Consider the following 17,500-nt stretch of genomic DNA (forward strand, 5'->3'; position numbering starts at 1 on the left):
ACGTACACATATATACACATACACATAAATATACACATACACACACACACACACACACACACACACACACACACACACACACACACACACACACACACACACACGCACAATACAGGCCAAAAGTTTGGACACACCTCATTCAATGTGTTTTCTTTATTTTCATGACTATTTACATTGTAGATTGTCACTGAAGGCATCAAACAAGTGAAAACATGTTTTATATTCTAGTTCCTTCAAAATAGCCACCTCTTGAATCTCATCGAGAGAATGCAAAGAGTGTGCAGGTGTCCAAACGTTTGGCCTGTACTATATATATATATATATATATATATATATATATATATATATATATATATATATATATATATATATATATAGGCTATCAGCAATATTTTCTGGGTTCAATACAAACATATACATTTGGTAATAAATCCAATGGAATTCTACCCGATGAAGACATACAGGATACTGGTATAGCCATAATTATTGGAGTAATATAACTCTACACCATTACTGTCTGTGTGCAACACGTCCTTCTCATCTTGCACAAGATGAAACCCCAAAAAGACGATCCCTTCCTGCTTCTCTGTTTGATTGCAGTTCATCCTAGCAATAAAGCCAACTGCCATTCTAATGACTGCAGTGGCATTCGCTTCCACTGTGTTTCGATATCTCCCAAAAAATCCACAAAACAAGGTCTTTATTCGTCATCTTTGTTCCACTCCTGTTACAGCAAAGTGCTCTTTGATTCCCGCACTCTCAACACCCAAACAAACAAACACGGGCCTCCTTTCTCGCTCAATTCCGAGTTCAGTTTGAGGAACGCTCAACTGAAATTACCTGTAATCTCTCCTCGTTTGGATGGATGTTTTGGCAAGTTGGTCCACTCGCTATTATTCACTTTTTGATTTGAACGGAAGTCTTCCCTGATAGGCCGCAACGCGGGGAAGGACGCCCGCTGTGGCGCTCACATTTGGCTCGCCATCACCATAGGCGCCGATCTACATTTCTGCTAGTGGGTGCTCGGTGTGTGTGTTAGTGTTGTCCCGATACCAATATTTTGGTACCGGTACCAAACTCGCCACAAAATTAACAAGATTGATTTAAAAAAAAAAAATTATTATAATGATTGAAAGTTGCCATCAATCCCACGATAAAAGTGGACAAAACCACGATAAAAGTGGACAAAACCACAATAAAACAGACAAAACCACAATAAAATAGACAAAACCAAAGTAAAATAGACAAAACCACAATAAAATAGACACAACCACAATCAAACTAGACAAAACCTCAATAAAAGTAGGCAAAACCTCAATAAAAGTAGACAAAACCACAATAAAAGTGGACCAAACCACAATGAAAGTAGACAAAACCACCATAAAAGTGGACAAAACCACCATAATAGTGGACAATACCACAATAAAAGTAGACAACCACAATTAAAGGAGACAACACCACAATTAAAGCAGACAAAACCACAATAAAAGTGGACAAAACCTCAGTAAAATTGGACAAAACCACAATAAAAGTGGACAAAACCACAATTAAAGTAGACAACACCACAATAAAAGCAGACAAAACCACAATAAGTGGACAAAACCACAATAAAAGTGGACAAAACCACGATAAAATAGACAAAACCACAATAAAAGTGGACAAAACCACCATAAAAGTGGACAATACCACAATAAAAGTAGAGATAACCACAATTAAAGTAGACAGAACCACAATTAAGGTGGCCAAAATCACAATAAAAGTAGACAAACACAATTAAAGTAGACAACACCACAATAAAAGTGGACAAAACCACAATAAAAGTGGGCAAAACCACAATAAAAGTGGACAAAACCACAATAAAAGTGGACAAAACCACAATAAAAGTGGGCAAAACCACAATACAAGTAGACAAAACCACAATAAGTGGCCAAAACCACAATACAAGTAATCAACACCACAATAAAAGTGGACAAAACCACAATTAAAGTGGGCAAAACCACAATAAAAGTGGACAAAACCACAATAAAAGTGGGCAAAACCACAATACAAGTAGACAAAACCACAATATAAGTAGACAACACCACAATAAGTGGCCAAAACCACAATACAAGTAGACAACACCACCATAAAAGTGGACAAAACCACCATACAAGTGGACAAAACCACCATAGAAGTGGACAAAACTACAATAAAAGTGGACAAAACCACAATTAGAGTAGACAGAACCACAATTAAGGTGACCAAAACCACAATAAAAGTAGACACAACAACAATTAAAGTAGACAACACCACAATAAAAGTGGACAAAACCACAATAAAAGTAGACAAAACCACAAAGAAAGTGGACAAAACCACAATAAAAGTGGACAAAACCATAATAAAAGTGGACAAAACCCACCATAAAAGTGGACAAACCCACAATAAAAGTGGACAAAACCACAATAACAGTGGACAAAACCACAATAAAAGTGGACAAAACCACAATTAAAGTAGACAGAACCACAATAAAAGTGGACAAAACCACAATAAAAGTGGACAAAACCACAATTAATGTAGATAGAACCACAATTAAAGCGGACAAAACCAAAATAAAAATAGACACAACCACAATTAAAGTGGACAAAACCACAATACAAGCAGACACAACCACAATAAACGTGGACAAAACCACCATAAAAGTGGACAAAACCACCATAAAAGTGGACAATACCATAATAAAAGTAGACAGCCACAATTAAAGGAGACAACACCACAATAAAAGCAGACAAAACCACAATAAAATAGACAAGACCACAATAAAATAGACAAAACCACAATAAAAGTAGGACAAAACCAAAATAAAAGTGGACAAAACCACAATAAAAGTAGACAACCACAATTAAAGTAGACAACACCACAATAAAAGCAGACAAAAGCACCATAAATGCCCCGAAGCACCCACGGGATCGGCACCTATGCCCACCACCGAACAAAGTGCGTCAAACGCTGATGAAAATCAATTAAAAAGGCGAGAGATCGGGTACGTCAAGACGCAAAAACCCCGCCTTTCTTGTAGCCGAGCATCTCGCGTTATCCGGTGCGACGTGAGATCATTCCCACCGCGGTTTATTCAAGCCAACTTAATAAAGAATGTATTGCTCCGCGAAAAAGACGTATCGATTGAATGTGCCTCAGACTACATCTCAAGGATTCTTCGCCCGGTCCTGATCATTGCGATATTACTGCTGGGAATGCCGTAATTAAGTTTGACAAGCGAGTGAGTGGACGTCTTATGGATTTCATAACGCGCCTGAACCTTCTCTCTCTGTGTGTTTCACCGTGTCCTCACCTGCTGTTTCCTTTTTTTTTTTTTTTTGTTGCCGCAAACTATCCCATTTGCTAAAAGCGCCTGAGCTCGGCGATACGTGTCGGTTGACAGCAGAAGACATTAAAACAAGATGCTGTCAAACTCTACAAATGTTTAGCGAAGCGTGACCTGTGCCGCGTTTATTTAACGTGCCCCCGTTCCTTAAAGCACATGCCTGTCTTAGCCCGGATAGAAGTGGTGTCAAAATTACGGCCCGCGAGATGAGTTTGCCAAGTATAAAAGTGAGCAGAAATTTTGGAATTAAAGAAACTAGCTGTTCTAAAAGTGCCCACTGGATGTCGCAATAGCAATCCCTATGACTTCAGAGGGGGCGGAGCTATGCGTACTTGCAAAATATTGGTATCGGGACAACACTAGTATCAATGCTGGTACTGGCTGAGCTCATTCATGGATGATTGCAATTGGCATTCTAAAACCCTGATTGGAACATCCCTACTAGAGATCGGCCGATAAATGCTTTAAAATGTAATATCGGAAATGATCGGTATCGGTTTCAAAAAGTAAAATGTATGACTTTTTAAAATGCCGCTGTGCAATGGGTCCCATTTTTTTTATAGTCTTTGGTATGACTCGGCCGGGGTTTGAACTCACAACCTTCCAGTTTTAGGGCGGACACTCTAACCACAAGGCGGGTAGCGTTGCTACTAGAGATGTCCGATATTATCGGCCGATACATGCTTTAAAATGTAATATCAGTTTTAAAGAGTAAAATTTATGACTTTTTAAAACGCCGCTGTACGGAGTGGTACACGGACGTAGGGAGAAGTACAGAGCAGTTGCGTCTCCCAGTCATACTTGCCAACCCTCCCGATTTTCCTGGGAGACTCCCGAATTTCAATGCCCCTCCCGAAAATCTCCCGGGGCAACCATTCTCCCGAATTTCTCCCGATTTCCACCCAGTCAACAATATTGGGGGCATGCCTTAAAGGCACTGCATTTGCGTGTCGGCCCAGTCACATAATATCTGCGGCTTTTCACACACAAAAGTGAATGTAAGGCATACTTGGTCAACAATTAAATAACCACAATTAAAGTAGACATAACCACAATAAAAGTAGACAACCACAATAAAAGTGGACAAAATCACAAAAAAAGTGGACAAAACCACAACTAAAGTAGACAACACCACAATAAAAGTGGACAAAACCACCATAAAGTGGAAAAAAACACAATAAAAGTGGACAAATCCACAATAAAAGTGGACAAAATCACAAAAAAAGTGGACAAAACCACAACTAAAGTAGACAACACCACAATAAAAGTGGACAAAACCACAATAAAAGTGGACAAAACCACCATAATAGTGGACAAAACCACCATAAAAGTGGAAAAAAACCACAATAAAAGTGGACAAATCCACAATAAAAGTGGACAAAACCACAATAAAAGTGGACAAATCCACAATTAAAGTGGACAAAACCACCATAAAAGTGGACAAAACCACCATAAAAGTGGACAAAAGCACCATAAAAGTGGAAAAAAAACAATAAAAGTGGACAAATCCACAATAAAAGTGAACAAAATCACAAAAAAAAGTGGACAAAACCACAATTAAAGTAGACAACACCACAATAAAAGCAGACAAAACCACAATAAAAGTGGACAGAACCACAATAAAAGTGGACAAAACCAAGATAAAAGTGGACAAAACCACAAAAAAAGTGGACAACACAAGTGAATGTAAGGCATACTTGGTCAACAGCCATACAGGTCACACTGAGGGTGGCCGTATAAACAACCTTAACACTGTTACAAATATGCGCCACACTGTGAACCCACACCAAACAAGAATGACAAACACATTTCAGGAAAACATCTGCACCGTAACACAACATAAACACAACAGAACAAATACCCAGAAACCCTTGCAGCACTAACTCTTCCGGGACACTACAATATACCCCTCCACCTCAACCTCCTCATGCTCTCTCAGGGAGAGCATGTCCCAAATTCCAAGCTGCTGTTTTGAGGCATGTTAAAAAAAAATAATGCACTTTGTGACTTCAATAATAAATATGGCAGTGTCATGTTGGCATTTTTTTCCATAACTTGAGTCGATTTTATTTTGAAAAACCTTGTTACATTGTTTAATGCATCCAGCGGGGCATCACAACAAAATTAGGCATAATAATGTGTTAATTCCACGACTGTATATATCGGTTGATATCGGTAATTAAGAGTTGGACAATATCAGAATATCGGCAAAAAACGGCTTTTCGCACACAAAAGTGAATGCAAGGCATACTTGGTCAACAATTAAATAACCACAATTAAAGTAGACATAACCACAATTAAAGTAGACATAACCACAATTAAAGTAGACATAACCACAATTAAAGTAGACATAACCACAATAAAAGTAGACAACCACAATTAAAGTAGACAACACCACAATAAAAATGGACAAAACCACAATAAAAGTAGACAAAACCACAATAAAAGTGGACAAAACCACAATAAAAGTGGACAAAACCACCATAAAAGTGGACAAAACCACCATAAAAGTGGAAAAAAACACAATACAAGTGGACAAATCCACAAAAATAGTGGACAAAATCACAAAAAAAGTGGACAAAACCACAATTAAAGTAGACAACACCACAATAAAAGTGGACAAAACTACAATAAAAGTGGACAAAACCACCATAAAAGTGGACAAAACCACCATAAAGTGGAAAAAAAACACAATAAAAGTGGACAAATCCACAATAAAAGTGGACAAAATCACAAAAAAAGTGGACAAAACCACAATTAAAGTAGACAACACCACAATAAAAGTGGACAAAACCACAATAAAAGTGGACAAAACCACCATAATAGTGGACAAAACCACCATAAAAGTGGAAAAAAAACACAATAAAAGTGGACAAATCCACAATAAAAGTGGACAAAATCACAAAAAAGTGGACAAAACCACCATAAAAGTGGACAAAACCACCATAAAAGTGGACAAAAGCACCATAAAAGTGGAAAAAAAAACAATAAAAGTGGACAAATCCACAATAAAAGTGGACAAAATCACAAAAAAAAGTGGCATTTTTTTCCATAACTTGAGATGATTTTATTTTGAAAAACCTTGTTACATTGTTTAATGCATCCAGCGGGGCATCACAACAAAATTAGGCATAATAATGTGTTAATTCCACGACTGTATATATCGGTTGATATCGGTAATTAAGAGTTGGACAATATCGGAATATCGGCAAAAAAGCCATTATCGGACATCTCTAATCCCTACTAATAATTTGTGCAATTTAAGTTTGTTGAACCAAAATGACATTGGAATGAGAACCAAAAAGAAGAGAAATAAAACAGTGCTCCACTCATTTCCATTCCAAATGATGGCTGCTGTGTTGTGACAAGGGTGCCCTCTATCAGCCCCCTGACAAGCCAGCCGGGGACTTGATGAATGGAAGGAGCAGTGAAAATGGAAGGAATCAAGGAAGCGAGGGCCGTTCATAATGCATCTAAAAACTCTGTAACTCAATCTTATTATCCTCCTCCGTCTTCTTCCTGGCGACGTGTCTAATGTAATGATTTGTCAGCAGAACGCGACCAGTGGCGTTGGCCTTGAAAGTACCCGCGCCGCGTGTCACCCTGGCAGAAAAGGATAGATAGGACTTGATTGGCTCTCCTTATTTTGCATTAGGGCCCCATCAGCGGGCTGCGGGATGATGTACCCGCGCCTGAATGCCGGCAGACAGACTCGCCATTTATCCAGTCGGGACGGCGCGCGACTTTTGCGTGCGAATGCGTTTACACTACATGCAAATGGGAAGAACGTGTCAATTATGCCCCGGGCCCTCGGGGTGCCACGGCCAAATTGTGTCATTTATCATCCTCGCGATAAATATGTGTCAGGTTGTTGCGCGGGGGTAGACGTTTGTGCGCTCCCCCCCCCCCCCCCCCTTTCCCCACCTAATTTTCTGGACAGGGGTCACCTCTGTGCATCAGGTCATCGTTATCAAACAAAGCATGAACACTGTATGCACGCTGTTGTACCTTTTTTGAGGCTTTTTCATTGGCTGGTAATGGAGGCAGCGAGATAAGAGTCCTTGTTTGTGTGTCCTGCACGTGCACACGGGGCTTCAGGGACCTTCTCTTGCATTGTGTTGGCTTCTATTTTGGCATTCTGCAACCTCAACCCTCCCTTGGGCGAGAGTAGCACCCATGACAAATGTGTGGTCTCCCTCTCCCATTGTTGCATTCATGGCCGTGACCTTGCTGTCATTTCATTATTTCTGCACTGTCTCGGCTTTATTTATTTATTTTTTTAATTATTATTTTCCCCTCAAATGCGCTCCCTCCTTCGGTCTTTGCCTACGGGAGAAACCGCTCAACTGTCATGGCGATTACAATCCTTGCCAATGAAAGACAATAATAACGTACTTAATGAACGCAGCTACATGTAGCAACTAGAGATGTCCGATAATGGCTTTTTTGCCGATATCCGACATTCTGATATTGTCCAACTCTTAATTACCGATTCTGATATCAACCGATACCGACATATACAGTCGTGGAATTAACACATTATTATGCCTAATTTTGTTGTGATGCCCCGCTGGATGCATTAAACAATGTAACAAGGTTTTCCAAAATAAGTAGGGGGTAGTGGGGGGTGTATATTGTAGCCTCCCGGAAGAGTTAGTGCTGCAAGGGGTTCTGGGTATTTGTTCTGTTGTGTTTATGTTGTGTTACGGTGCGGATGTTCTCCCGAAATGTGTTTGTCATTCTTGTTCGGCGTGGGTTCACAGTGTGGCGCATATTTGTAACAGTGTTAAAGTTGTTTATACGGTTACCCTCAGTGTGACCTGTATGGCTGTTGACCAAGTATGCCTTGCATTCACTTGTGTGTGTGAAAAGCTGCAGATATTATGTGACTGGGCCGGCACGCAAAGGCAGTGCCTTTAAAGCACACCCCCAGTATTGTTGTCTGGGTGGAAATCGGGAGAAATTCGGGAGAATGGTTGCCCCGGGAGATTTTCGGGAGGGGCACTGAAATTCGGGAGTCTCCCGGGAAATTCGGGAGGGTTGGCAAGTATGACTGGGAGACGCAACTGCTCTGTACTTCTCCCTACGTCCGTGTACCACTCCGTACAGCGGCATTTTAAAAAGTCATACATTTTACTTTTTGAAACCGATACCGATAATTTCCGGTATTACATTTTAAAGCATTTATCGGCCGATAATATCTCTAGTAGCAACGCTACCCGCCTTGTGGTTAGAGGGTCCGCCCTTAAACTGGAAGGTTGTGAGTTCAATCCCCGGCCGAGTCATACCAAAGACTATAAACAAATGGGACCCATTGCCTCCCTGCTTGGCATACCGTGATACTAATGAATCATATTCGGTACTATACCGGTAAAACTAAAATGTACCGGTACCGCACCACCCCGCTTCCCCGTCATGTCATTGCTGGTTTACAAGCAGACAAGCATGTTCGGCAGCGCACAATCACAGAGTACTTACAAGCAGACACAGTGTGTAGACAGAAAAGGGAAAAAAGATACATTTTGGCTTAAAAACTGACGATAAAGGTGAAGTTATAACACTGAAACACCCAACGGAAGAGGTGCTTTAAGACATGGCTAGCTAGCTACCGGCTAACATCCATCCACAGTGTTTTAGCTACTTCTAAATCACTAATCCTCGCCTCTATGGCGACAAATAAAGTATGTTTCTTACAAGTCTCATCCCTGCATGACGAGGAATAGCTAAACGTGCTTCACTATACACCGTAGCTCACCGGCGTCACAATGTAAACAAACGCCATTGGTGGATCTACACCTGACATCCACTGTAATGATACCAAGTACAGGAGCGTATCTAAACGATACTACTATTGTTTGGCATCACATCTTTTTTCGTTTTTTAAAATGTACATTATGTTTATAAACAAAGGAAATATGTCCCTGGACATGTGAAGACTTTGAATATGACCAATGTATGACCCTGTAACTACTTGGTATCGGATTGATACCCAAATTTGTGGTATCATCCAAAACTAATGTAACATATCAAACAACAGAAGAATAAGTGATTATTACATTTTAACAGAAGTGTAGATAGAACATGTTAAGAGAGAAGGTAAGCAGATATTACAGTAAATGAACAAGTAGATTAATAATTCATTTTCTACCACTTGTCCTTAATAATGTTGACAAAATAATATAATTATAAATGACACAATATGTTACTGCATATGTCAGCAGCTAAATTAGGAGCCTTTGTTTGTTTACTTACTACTAAAAGACAAGTTGTCTTGTATGTTCACTTTTTTATTTAAGGACAAATTTGCAATAAGAAACATATGTTTAATGTACCTTAATATTTTTTGTTAAAATAAAGTCAATTATGCACATTTTTTGTGGTCCCCTTTATTTATAAAAAGTATCAAAAAGTACCGAAATACATTTTGGTACCGGTACCAAAATATTGGTATCGGGACAACACTAGCATTTCAGTTGAGCTTCAAACTTTTTTTTCTAAATTAATACTGCAGTTATTCAGATTTTCTATTCAGCTTTAACATTGATTGGGGCATTCACATGACTCTAAAAAACTGTAGTTATTATTATATATATTATATCGTTTTTAATCATATTTATTTTTTATATTGTTTTTGTATTGGTTTTCTATTCATTTATTCTTTGTTTTTATTCAGTCATTGGTGTAGCATAATATTGTTTTTAATATTGTTTTTAATATTGTTTTTAATATTGTTTTTAACATGGCTGTGCAGCACTTTGGAAACAATCTTGTTGTGTAAATGTGCTATATAAATAAAGTGGATTGGATTGGATTATTATTATTATTATTATTATTATCATTATTATAACAATTTATTAGCTTGCTTTAGCATATGTTTTTATTATTTTACCATGAATTGATTCACGTGAACCCCGACTTAAACAAGTTGAAAAATGGAATATGTACTGAACTGTGCAATCTACTAATAAAAGTTTCAATCAATCAATCAAAACCGTCTTATTATTTTGCTTTTTTTTTTTTTTGTATATAAATATCGCTTTGTTTAATATTTTATACGTGGCTGATTTTGTGTATTTGTGTAATTATTTGAAGAAACACCAGATTTTGATCTACTTCCTGTACAACAAGGCCTTTGCGATGCAAACACTTAAGGGGAGGTGGAAGGGGGGTGGGGGGGACACACAGCAAGACCACCTGGCAATTTTCCACCCTCAACTAGGTAAAGGTGTGGAAAGAGATCAACGACCAAATTGCCTTCCACCGCCACAAAGCCGCCTCATAACGTTCCATCTTTATTTTCTGCTCAATTAACAGTCAATTACAGGTTATCAGGACTACTAATTAAGGCCCAGTAGGGGGTGCTGTGTGGATAGGCACCAATTAAACCTACAGACAGTCTAAAGTGCAGAGTGATGCATTTATTTTTATTGTTTTTATATACCCTTCTGCTTTTTCATTATAAACACCAAAAACAACCCAAAATGGGGCTAAATGAGGAGTGGCCTTTAATGAGCTCATCCATCATGCTTTAAGACAAAGGCTGGAGGAAAGGTGGGTGGACTTGTGGACACTTTGCCAAGTCTCGTCCTCCATTGTCTATGGTGAGGGGATGAATGCCGGGGTCTCCACGGTCCGAAGGACAATGACGAGACCAGCTTGTGCCATCATAGCTCGCTATCAACAGGGTCCCCCGAGCCTCCCCCCTGGGGTTCCGTGGTTAAGGTTACACGCAGTGACACACCGGAGGTCTTACCTGGATGAGCGACTCGCTCAGTCTTTCCTCGTCCACCTGCAGCACGATGTCTCGGATCTCATCATAGGGCAGGCGGAAGGAGCCCAAGAAAATTGCTGTCGAGACGTGAAGAAATAGAAAGAGGAGAGGAGGATAAGAAAACTACCGTAGATTCCAGACTATAAACCACTCATTTTTTTCCCTACACTTTGAACCCTGCGGTTAATAAGATGGTGCGGCTAGTTTGTGGGTTTTTCTCCAACAACAGCCATAATAAAAGTAGTTAAAAAAAACAAGCAAATACATAAGAAATAGTGTTATTGTCCGTGCAGGACGAGTTCGTTCACTGCAGGGGTCCTTCCATTTACGGGTAGTGTTTTTTTCAACCGGAGTGCTGTTCGGCTTCTAGCCAGGCATAGCGTTTTTATTCGTATGGATTCTTCATTCATCACTCCAAGCAACGTTTGTTAGTTTTACAATAAAACTAAAACAACTCTTACTTACTAAAACATCCCATGTGCGATGTCTGTAGGAGTGTTTTCATGCATATTTGTACATGCTATCGTGATGTAATAATGCCAGCGTCGTTAGCATGAGCTAATATGCGAACATGTTTGTCTTTGTTAAAGTTTTTAACTTACAGCCGCAGTCTTTTTGTGTTGTTTCAGTTTCAAAAATTCCTCACTGAAATGACCAAAACATCATCGTGGATTTATTGAGTCTGACGATGACTTCTGTTTTGTTTGATCAGCCGTTTTACTACTGTGTTAGGTATGTAAATAAACATTTACCAAATATTTCGTATTGGTATATACTTACGACCTATATAATAGACAAAAAAAAAAAGTATCTTGTGTGTTAGAAACAGCAACTAAGCTGGAAGTGTAGTCGCATAACTTGAGACATGATAAACTACCGTAGATTCCAGACAAACCGCTCCTTTTTTCCCACACTTTAAACCCTGCAGTTAATAAGACGGTGCGGCTAATTTGTGGGTTTTTTTAAGACAACAGCCATAATAAAAGTAGTTAAAAACAAGCAAATACACCGATAAATAGTTGTATTGTTCGTGCAATGGACAAGTTCGCTCACTGCAGGGGTCCTTCCATTTACGGGTAGTGCTTTGGTTTTTTTTTTCAACTGGAGTGCTGTTCGGTGTACAGCCAGGCATAGCGTTTCTACTCGTATGGATTCTTCATTCATAACTCCAAGCAAAGTTTTACAATATAACTAAAACAATTCTTACTGACTAAAATGTCCCATGTGTGATGTCTGTAAGAGTGTTTTCATGCATATTTGTACATGCTATGACGCTAGCATGAGCTAATATGCAAACACGTTTACGAGTGTCTTTGTTAAAGTTATTAACTTACAGCGGAGTCTTTTTGTATTGTTTCAGTTTCAAAAATTCCTCACTGAAATCACCAAAACTTCATCGTGGCTTTATTGAGTCTGACGATGACTTCTGTTTTGTTTGATCAGCCGTTTTACTGCCGTGTTAGGTATATAAATAAACATTTACAAAATATTTCCTATCGGTATATACCTGTGACTTATGGTCCGTTGCAGCTAATATATGGAAAAATATTTTTTTCTTTCTTCTAAAATTTAGTGGGTGTGGCTTACATCCCGTTGCGCTCTATAGTCCAAAAATATGGTAAATATGCCTGAGCCAGTACAACTATTCCTATTTTTTTATAACCATGCCTTTACTGATTTTAGTTCCGTTCTTAAAAAAACCCATTGCAGCACGAGTCGTTCTGAAAAAACAAAATGGCACAACAAAAGCGCCAACGTGTCACTAGTGACAAAGAATATAATGCTTATCTCGCCACAGGACGGCTTTGGAAAATAAGGGGGACTAAACATTACGAGTTAACAGTAATAGACGGAGCAAAAACACACAAAAAATGCATCTTGTGTGTTAGAAACAGCAACTAAGCTGGAAGTGTAGTCGCAGAATTTAGGAGACGCGATAAGAAAACTACCGTATATTCCAGACTATAAACCACTCCTTTTTTCCCTACACTTTGAACCCTGCGGTTAATAAGACAGTGCGGTTAATTTGTGGGGTTTTCTCCGACAACAGCCATAACAAAAGTAGTTAAAAAAAACAAGCAAATACATCGATAAATAGTTGTATTGTTCGTGCAATAGACAAGTTCACTCACTGCAGGCGTCCTTCCATTTACGGGTAGTGCTTTGTTATTTTTCAACCGGAGTGCTGTTCGGCTTCCAGCCAGGCATAGCGTTTCTACTCGTATGAATTATTCATTCATCACTCCAAGCAACGTTTGTAAGTTTTACAATACAACTAAAACAACTCTTACTTACATGTTATGATGCTAGCACGTTAGCATGAGCTAATATGCATAGAGAAAAGTGATGTATAAATATAATTCACTTCACATCACTCTAGAACTACGACTGGTCCGGAACTAACAGTGTTCGAATTAGCAGCAAAGTGAATAGCCGCCTCGGTTGTGGCTCGGAGAACGACCGGAGGCAACAAGTAAGCTATCTAGATGTCTCCTCATCCTGAATAAACAGTCAGAAAGTGGCTTAATTATGGTCTATAAAACAATCTATGCTGCATTTTAACCAAAGAACCAGCATTACATGTTATGTAGACCACAGGGGAGTGTTTTACATGGAGAAAAACAACAACATAATGAGCCCTTTAATGCGCTTTTTTGTATAAAAATATACTTTTTTTTTAATGTAAAACAAAATCAATAAAACCAATAAATAAATAAAATAAAATAAAAAATAAATTTAAAGAATTTTAAAAAATAGACCTAAATAGACCCGCCCATTGGCAGTGTGCCTTGTAATCTGGTGTGCATTATGGTCGGAAAAATACGGTAATAAGAATAATGTGTACAACTGTTGATTAATAGTACTAGTGAAAATGCCTACAGTGAAGTACATGTGATTCTAGGTAGGAGTCCCAAGTGCATTATGAAAGTCACTTATCAGTTAATTTTCCAATAATTTGTTCTGTTAGGTCCCTAACACATAGCATTGTGGAGACCCGTTGTCTTTAATGACAGCCTGCTGGTAATTGCAATCACGGTCACTTGAACTGCAACACGTCGTCCTTAAACATTTCAAAGGAGGCTTTCATAGCCTTCATTAGCGAAAAGCCACGTATGTTGATGAAGCTTTGATTGGAGACCACAAGCCGCAAAGACAAATGTCGGTAGGGGCGAGGGTGGGTTGACATATTCCAAAGCCCTTGTTGCATTTTAATGACTGATGGCATTGGCGAAAACGAACGCCGTCACAGCCATGCACGCGCGACACCTTGGGCGTCCATATGCTCTAAACACAAAGTCGGCTTCGAAACGTCGCTATCATAGTTTGATGTTTTCACAAACTGTTTAGTCGTTTGGACAGTGAAAGACCATTAAAGGACACTGCACAAAATATGAGGGTTCGTATGTTGATTTTACTTTAGGGGTGTCCAAACTGCGGCTCGCTGACATCTTCCATTTAGCCCACAAGACGTCATGAGTTATCTTAATTTTATTAAACTGACAATTTTGATGCTGTCATTAAGTCGTCATCTAGCGGACAACATTGGTAATACAGCTCAATGACCTTAAATTATACTTTCAAGGGAAGTTTGTGCAGCATTTACTTACATGACCCAAAACAAACAACCTTCCCTAGTCATGGATACAAATAAAATGAATCCAACCAACTACAAAATGTTAGAGATGGTCACACATAACCTGCTCACTGAACTTTGTAGACATTATAAAACAAACGTCAATGCACCATAATACATCCTAAATGACACCCATTTAAATCTATTACAAAGCATGATAGGAAAAATGCGAAACACTCCCTACAGTTATCCATGTTTGGCACATTTTGGCTGGTTAATATATGTGATTGATTACAAAAAACGTTAAGGAGGTTGTCATGGAAGTAAACAAGTCGAGCTTGCACATATTCTTAATATCCTATTTAAATTAATTATATATCCATCATATTAATATGTATACACACACACACACATATATATATATATATATATATATATATATATATATATATATATATATATATATATATATATATATATATATATATATATGTATAATTGGATATTAACAGTACGTGACATGTTTACCTTGTTTACATATATATACATATACATATATATATATATATATATATATATATATATATATATATATATATATATATATATATACATATACACATATATATATATATATATATATATATATACATATATACATATATATATATATATACATATATATATATATATTTGTAGCTGTGGTTGGAGGAAAATAACATATTTTCGGGGCTTAAGAATTCACCAGGGAAAGAAAAAGTGCTTAAGTGAAAATAATCAGGGGCCTTGCATTGACCTCTTCTTGCAGAAGGAGTCAAATCAGTCGATAGAAGTTCACCAACTGGATGAAAACCATAGATTGGAGAGCATCAGCACCCATGTAGCGGAAGAGGTATACTCAAGCACTGAACTAGTAGTGGAAGAAACACCAGCGGTGGATCCTACCCTAACTCCCCAACCTGCAGTCGAGCAGAGACTCCCAGGACGCAGACTGCGAGTGAAGTGGCCCAGTGCTGTGGAAAAGAAGCTCTGGGAAACAGTGAATAGTGACCTAATGCGGTCCATTGAACAACTCAAAGGCACAGCAGAGAAGAAGCTGGAGAAAATGGGAAACATCATCTATCAATACGGTGCAGAACGATTTGGATTTTTAGAGATAAAAGCTACTAAAACACCTCCCACTCCACCCATCTCCAGGAGGCAACAGGAAATCAAGCGCCTTGTCAAAGAACTGAGACGACTCAGGAAACTGTGGAAGAGGGCCCCAGAATTGGAAAAGGAGGGCATATGTGCTCTCCAAGCTGACATTAAAACACGCCTGACATCCCTCCGCAGAGCAGAGAGTCTATGCAAACGAAGAAGGACGAAAGAACAAACAAGAACATGGTTCTGCAAAGATAATTTTAAATTCCTGAAGAATCTCTTTACCAAGGAGAAAAGTGGGGTCCTAAAAACAACAAAGTATGATTTAGAGGACCACCTGAGAGCAACCCCCTCTGATCCAAGGCGTCATGAACACATGGTCATTCCGCCAGACATTCCACCAATCGACCCCCCAAAGCATCAATTTGAGACCGGTCCTCCAACATGGAAGGAGGTCGAGAGGATTGTCCATCGGGCAAGAACAGCTTCAGCTCCTGGGCCAAACGGAGTCCCGTACAAGGTTTACAAGAACGCACCAGATGTCTGCAGGATTCTTTGGAGACTCATGAGAACGGTATGGCAGAAGAAAACCATTCCTAAAGCATGGCGTAGGGCAGGTGGGATCCTTATTCCAAAGGAGAAAGACGCCGCAAACATCAGTCAGTTCCGCCCAATTGCCTTGCTAAACGTGGAGGGTAAGATCTTCGTCAGTGTTATTGTACAAAGGATGGCCGAGTACCTGCACAGAAATAACTATATAGATACATCTGTTCAGAAGGCAGGAGTACCAGGCTTCTCTGGGTGCCTAGAACATGCCAGTATGATCTGGCACCAGATCCAAATGACAAAGCGGGAGAAAAGGGACCTTCACGCAGTCTTCTTGGATCTCGCAAATGCCTTTGGCTCTGTGCCCCATGAGCTCCTCTGGACTGCCTTCAAATTATTTAACATCCCGGACACCATCACAACCTTGGTGAAAGTCTACTTTCATGACCTGCAGTTCTGCTTCTCAACACCAGAATTTACCACCTCATGGCAGCACCTGGAAATAGGCATCATGGCCGGATGTACTGTATCTCCCTTGGCATTTACCATGGCGATCATCATTCGAGCCTCAAAATGGGTCGTAGGTGGACAAAAACTGGGCTCTTGCAGGCGCCTCCCTCCCCTCATTGCCTACATGGATGACATCACCACTCTGACTACCACCATCCCTTGCACCAGGAGATTACTCCGAAAACTCGATGAGAACATCAGTTGGGCTCAGATGAAGATTAACCCATCCAAGTCACGCAGCATCTCAGTGGTGAAGGGAGTGCTCGCTGAATTGCAGTTCTTCATTGGAGATGAGCCAATCCCCACTATATCCGAGCAGCCAGTCAAAAGTCTAGGAAGGCGATATGATGCAAGTCTACGAGATAAAGACCAGGTGAAGCAGTTGTGCAATGACATCAAAAGAGGCCTACTGGTGATTGACAATACCCAACTGCCTGGGAAGCTCAAGTCCTGGTGCCTTCAGTTCGGCTTACTACCCCGGGTGATGTGGCCCCTGGCAGTCTATGAGGTGCCCATCTCAACGGTGGAGAAGCTGGAGAGAAGAGTCACCGGCTACATAAAAAAGTGGCTTGGAGTTCCACGCTGTCTCACCACC

General features: G+C 39.5%; 1 protein-coding gene across 4 annotated transcripts in view; it reads right to left on the reverse strand.

Moving 5' to 3' along the window:
- Nucleotides 1-17,500, reverse strand: part of diaph2 (diaphanous-related formin 2) — a 1,018,926-nt gene that overhangs the window by 399,101 nt on the left and 602,325 nt on the right. For all 4 annotated transcript variants that reach the window (XM_062039765.1, XM_062039764.1, XM_062039766.1 and 1 more), the window contains one exon: nucleotides 11,115-11,209. In XM_062039765.1, coding sequence (XP_061895749.1) covers nucleotides 11,115-11,209 — 95 coding nt within the window. The remainder of the gene's footprint in view (nucleotides 1-11,114; nucleotides 11,210-17,500) is intronic.

The sequence above is a fragment of the Entelurus aequoreus genome, linkage group LG28, assembly GCF_033978785.1.
Source record: "Entelurus aequoreus isolate RoL-2023_Sb linkage group LG28, RoL_Eaeq_v1.1, whole genome shotgun sequence".
NCBI classification, from domain to species: domain Eukaryota; kingdom Metazoa; phylum Chordata; class Actinopteri; order Syngnathiformes; family Syngnathidae; genus Entelurus; species Entelurus aequoreus.